This window comes from Gekko japonicus, unplaced genomic scaffold (genome assembly GCF_001447785.1).
Source record: "Gekko japonicus isolate JY-2015 unplaced genomic scaffold, Gekko_japonicus_V1.1 scaffold3037, whole genome shotgun sequence".
Taxonomy (NCBI): Eukaryota; Metazoa; Chordata; class Lepidosauria; order Squamata; family Gekkonidae; genus Gekko; species Gekko japonicus.
In genome coordinates, this window is record NW_015165916.1 from 95339 (window position 1) to 101338 (window position 6000).

The 6000-nt window shown below is 46.6% G+C and overlaps 1 protein-coding gene across 1 annotated transcript in view; it reads left to right on the forward strand.

The window, feature by feature from the left end:
• The window catches only part of FAM13A (family with sequence similarity 13 member A), an 89400-nt gene that overhangs the window by 22737 nt on the left and 60663 nt on the right, over positions 1 to 6000 (forward strand). The window contains exons 4-5 of the mRNA XM_015411409.1: positions 4719 to 4766; positions 5439 to 5618. Coding sequence (XP_015266895.1) covers positions 4719 to 4766; positions 5439 to 5618 — 228 coding nt within the window. The remainder of the gene's footprint in view (positions 1 to 4718; positions 4767 to 5438; positions 5619 to 6000) is intronic.

Genomic DNA, 6000 nt, shown 5'->3' on the forward strand with positions numbered 1-6000 from the left:
AGTGTCACAGGGTGGCCAGCCTCCAGGTGGGATTTGGACATCCCCCCCCCCAGAATTACAGCTCATCTCCAGACTGCAGAGATCAATTTCCCTGGAGAAAATGGATGCTTTGGAGGGCGGACTCTATGGCGTTGTACCCCACTGAGGTCCCTACCTTCCCCAGGCTCCGCCCCCAAATCCACAGTCTGGGTCTGGCCACCCTACCCCCCCCCCATCCTCCGCCGATGGCCAGGGAGGACCTGGCAACCCTACCTAGAGACTATGAAAACCAACCACTTTACCTAAGACTGGAAGATTACCCACATTCAACTGTAACAGCAAGAAGGCAGAGCACTGTAAAATGCTGCAGCTCATGCTGAGGGGTCTTCTTAGGTAAACAGTGCAGAACTTTATTCAGAATACATAGTATGAAACACAGAAAGGAAAATGAGGCCTACCAAAGGGCTTCGTAGTGGCTTGCCTAGATCCCAAGTATGCTGAGTCATTAGTAAAACTTGGCATGGGGACCGTTCCAGAATCTGACACCTAGAAGCTGTAATAAAACCTGGGAAAGTGTGGCACTCCAGAACGCGTCTGTTGAACTGACCTGTGGATGTCCCCAGGGGAAATGACCCATGCAGTTAGGCCCTCAGAAATGTCAGGGGCGTATACCTAAAAAGGGAATGTGAATGTGGCAAACTCAATAGCTTGCCAACTTTTCAGCCAGCCACTGTTGCACTAACGTTTTAACATTTCTTGTATTTTATATTGATAATGTGTTTATATTATAAGCCGCCTTGAGTTCCGCAAGGAAGAAAGGCAGCTAATAAGTGTTTTAAATAATAACAGCTAGATTGGAGTCCAGGAGCGCCTTAGAGACCAACAAGATTTTTTTGGGTATCAGCGTTCAAGAGTCAAAGCTCCCTTCGTCAGGTACAAGTTGGAATGGAGATTTCTGAGTCCTTCTATCCCAGTCAGAAGGTGGGGAGGGGTGTTGCAGAGAAGGAACACGGAATGCAGAGGTACAATGTGTGCAGTAATTAGCTTGATCAGAGCAGAGGGGAAATGCTCGCGGGGAAGAAAATTAGGATCTGCACCGAGATAAGAATCCTATTTGCCTATTCAGCCCTGGGGGGATCCATTGTTCTGAACTTGTGTATGAACTCAGGTTCAGCAATCTCACATTGTAATCTCCCCTTGAAGCTTCTCCGTTTGAGGACTGCCACTCTTGAGTTAGCAATAGAATGACTTGGAAGATCAAAATGTTCCTTCCTGGTTTTTGAGTGTTGTGGTTTGTCACGTTGGATTTATGTCCATTTATGCTTTTGCATATGGCCTGGCCTGTTTATCTGATGTAGAAAGCAGACATTTGATAGCATATATAACATTGGAAGATGAACAGGTGAATAAACCTGAGATTATATGGCTGGTGATGTTAGGTCCAGTGATAATGCTGTCTGGACGAAAATGGGGACAGAGCTGGCATCTTGGTTTGTTGCTGGCCGTGGTCCCAGAGTCTGGGCCCATGTTAGGAAGGGCATGTGTGAAACTTGCATTTGTGCACATTGTACCACCTAGGCCACGATGCATGGCATTCTCACATAATTAAAAAAGACAGCTTAAAGATTTATGGAGGTGTATACTTGTCACTGTACATGGATATACTTCCCCACCCTCTTGCAGCCGTGCACATTCCTGTAGGAAGAATGTAAGACATGAAAGAGCCCTTCCCTCTTCTGAAGGTGATGGAAGTCCTATCTATTTGCGCAGTCGTTAAGCGAATGATTGGTGGTGGAAAGGGCTGACAGAGTGACTCTTCATGAGATTTTCAAGGCAAGAGACTTTCAGAGGTAGTTTGGCCATGGCCTGCCTCTGCATAGCAACCCCGGACTTCCTTGGTGGTCTCCCATCCAAATATTAACCAGAGCTGATCCTGCTTAGCTTCCAAGATGATGAGGCTAGCTTGGGCCATCCAGGTCAGGACAAGTGAATGACAAGCTGGGGCTAATTTAGTACTATATTTTTAAAATATGGGCTTTTTAAAGGTTGCCGTTAATAAAACAAACAAGCAAACAAACTGCAAAGCTTCCCTCCCCATCCTGAGAGTGTACAGATAGGCTGAGATAAAAATCCAATAACTAAATGAACCGTGAGGATGAGCGGCCAAGGTTTATTTTTAGTCAGTTCCATTGGCTGCACTAATTTTTTTTAAAGGTGCAGTTGTGAGCCACTAAGTTCTTTCGCCCAACATCAGGTGGATCACAGCCATCTTTCCGTTCCTTGCCGAGGAATGGATGGGTGGAAGTATGCAGAAGAGGGAAACGATAAAAATTCAAGATTAAAGGAATACAGCAGCAATCCGTTGTTCAATTAGTGTCCGCCGGGGCAGCATGCATAGCCGCGCATTCCATAGTGCGGCTTCCACTGTGGACCTCCTGTCATGTAAGCCTGGTGTGTAGATTTACATACAAGCATCCCCAGGCCATCTGGGCTAACTCAATCTCTTTCAGATAAGAAGATCAAGGCAAATGAAATGGTTTAAGCTCATAACGACTTGCTTTAATGAACGCCGTAGTCAGGGTGAGCTTGAGTGAAATGTCACATGGGACCTCTTCTCTCCAGAGCGGTGGTGGAGGAGAGAGGAGGTACAGAGGTCTCAGTCTAATCTAGCCATACCGTTTGGAGCATCAGTCTGGAAGCAGTGGGTATCACGGCACATTTGCTCACCAGGAAGGTGGCGGGGAATTTAGTTTTTATTTTATTTTGTTCCATTTCTAGCCCGCTCTCCCCGAAACCGGCTCAGAGGGGATGACGACGTCTTATAAATATACAATTAATAAGGGATGGTGTGACAACTGAGGATGTTTCAGCGCTTCTTGAGTTTGGAGTTTGTGGCATTGGGCAGAAGATGGGGAGATACACACTTCTTCATATATGAAGATTCCCCCCCCCCCCACATACACACACATAATAATTTCCGTGTAGGAAAATGTGTGTCCATTTGCATGTGCAACATCATGTGTACTAACTGAGCATGTGAAGAGCAGTGGGGAAGAGCAGTGGCTCAGTGGTAGAGCATCAGCTTGGCGTGCGGAAGGTCCCAGGTTCAATCCCAGGCATCTCTAAAAGGACCAGGTGGTGGGTGGTAGGGAAGACCTCAGCCGGAGACCCTGGAGAGCCGCTGCCGGTCTGAGTAGACATTACTGACCTTGATGGACCAGTTCAGTATAAGGCAAACTTCACGTGTGTTCACATGTTTACGTGTCTTTTGTACGTATCAGGACAGGGCAACAAGGGGCAAGCAGCCTGTATCTAGTGCTTGGATTGCGTGTTAAGAATATAAGATTGCTCAGCAATCAAACTAAGGTTACATCTAGCTGGGAGCCAATGTAGCGTACTGGTGAGTGCGGTGTCACGCTAGGATCGGGACTGATTCCCCCATCCCCGTATCGCCACACTGCAATAAAAGTCACTGGATGATCTTGGGTCAGACACACTCTACCTGATCTACCCCACAGAGTAGAGAACCAGTCAGGCCGCTCTGAGCTCCTTGGAGGAAGCTTTCTAAGTAGCCAGCCGGATGCCTCTGGGGAGGCTTGCAAGTCAGGCATGAAAGCAACAGCTGTCCTGGCATATGGTTTTCAGTGGTAGACTGCCCCTGCAGAATGCAGTTTGCACATCTTATTCGTGCTTTTCTTTGAAAATCAATTCTCTCTCTCTCATCCACACACACACACACATTAATGAAGTAATGAATTGTATGCAAAAACACACAGTTGGGAGTGTGTTTCTCCCTCAATGTTTATAGATACAGAAACACACTCCCCCCCCCCCTTTCACGCTGTACAGTGTTACAGGGAGAGATACAAAGAAGGGGAAGCAAACATGTTCTTCCAGGAAAAATGGTGGTAGAAAGTACCATGAGTCTCAGCTGACTTACGGCAACCCTGTGGGGTTTTCCAAGGCAAGAGACATTCAGTGGTAGTTTGCCATTGCCTGCCTCTGCATCGCGACTCTGGTATTCCTTGGTGGTCTCCCATCCAAATACTACCCAGGGCCGAACCTGCGTAGCTTCCGATATCTGACACGATCAGGCTAGCCTGGGCTATCCAGGCCGGATATCCTGGTAAAATGGGGTTAATCAATTTCAGTTGGGGTGTGTGTGTGCTCTTTTTTAATAAAGCCACTCCATTTCGTCATGTGTGTGATGTTGTTTAATAGTGCATTTTAAAGCTAGGAGTATGTAAATTGTGCAAAGGGCTGGAAATTTCTTTTAGTAGGGTTAAAACCTGCCATATCTCCTGGGCTTAGGTTGGGGCACAGCAGTGTCACCAGAAACGCTAGGCGAATTGGCACCTTCAAATGGCTCACAGTCTAAGACCGATAGAAACACGCTTGTTTGTCGCTTGGTTACGGAAACACCAAGTGATGGCTTGCTGAGGCAAATGGGCTTCCGTAGAATTCAAACCTAGTACTTTTCAGCAGCATCACTTCACGTATTCATCTGACAGTTGCCAGCAATCAAGTGATAATTTTACTGCGAGCGTGACCCACTGCAAAATGTAAGGTACACGTGATGCTTTGTTTTGGAGGAGTGACAACCTGCCTCTAAAGTGAAACCTTTTCGTCACTCAATAGATTGTGCAGCGTTAACTGAACTTCTCTTTGGCAGATTTTCTGTAGAAATCTTTGATGCTTGGATCTCACTTCCCATCCCTTTTTCTTTTTTCTCTTTGCAGCGCTCACGTGTCCCAGGTCAACAACAACAGCGTCCCTGCTTCCGGAGAGTGAGTGGCTGATTTACTTGCATGCCCTCTTTTTCTTTTTAATTACTCACCCTATTTTTTTCCTTAATCTGTTTACTTGGTTGATTTGGCAGACCAAAGTCGCCAGCTCAAAAATGAGGTCATGGAGAATATGTAGGTTGACTTTTTTAGATTGGCAACGGGGCTTTTTGGGTGGGCATCTTCCTGTATTTTGTAAGCCATCTTTTGACTCATTTTGTTTCAGTGGCATGATCCATTCAGAGAGCTTTTTTACTCTTAGCTAAAAGGCAAGGTTGACTGTAGAGCAAGGATCCCCCAGCGTGCTGCCCATAGGCGCCATAGTGTTTGTCAGCACCTTTTCTGGTGCCAAACAAGTGTTTTTAGAAAGTGGGCGGGACCAGGTGGGACTTTTGCCCAGCAGGGCTTCTGATTGGCCAATGGAGATTTGATTGGCTGTGCAGATTTTTACAGACTCTGCTTTGGCAGCAGCTGCCACCACACCACAGCACAAGAAACGTAATTGTGCAATTGAAGGTAAGCTGCAGCAGCCGTTTAGTAGCTGGCTTCACCTCCGGCAGCAGCCATTTTGTTGCTGGGCCCACCACACTGTGTCAGATTTCCAAAGGTCCCCGCAGGTTCAAAACATTTCAGGACCCCTGCTGCAGAGGTTTTTGTTTCTATTTGGCTCGGCAGGTATTTAGAAAAAACCATCCGGTCGGCAGTCGAGCAACATCTTTTTGACGTTCATGGATCTGGAGGACAAAGTTCCGAGGACTCTGAATCGGGGACCTCATCGACGTCGTCAAATGTGTCTGCCCGGCAAAGAAGGCGACATCATAAAGAGCAGGAAGAGGCCCGAAGGAACAGAGATATGTACGACGGCAGTTTCTCTCTTCCCTTCCCTGTTTCTTTTAGAAATCGGTCATAGTGGTTGTCGGTTTCGAAAGTAAAACAAAGAAAGGCCATTTGTTTATGCACTCTGGAGCAAATATTTCTTTATAAAATGCACTGACTGTTCTTTGGCAGGCACACATAAACAATAGAATTAAATAGTAATAAGGCTGTGGTTTTTTAAAAAAAACCAATGCACCGTTATTTCAAAACGGCTATGTTGTTAAAATATACCCAAGCCTGAGGCGTCAGGGCACAATCAAGTGATGTCTCCTATATAAGCTCTTTTCTTCTGATCTGCCCATTAACACACCGCCCCCCCCCCCCCCCAACCCCCCCTTTTGTGCTGTGTCAGGGGCCTTTT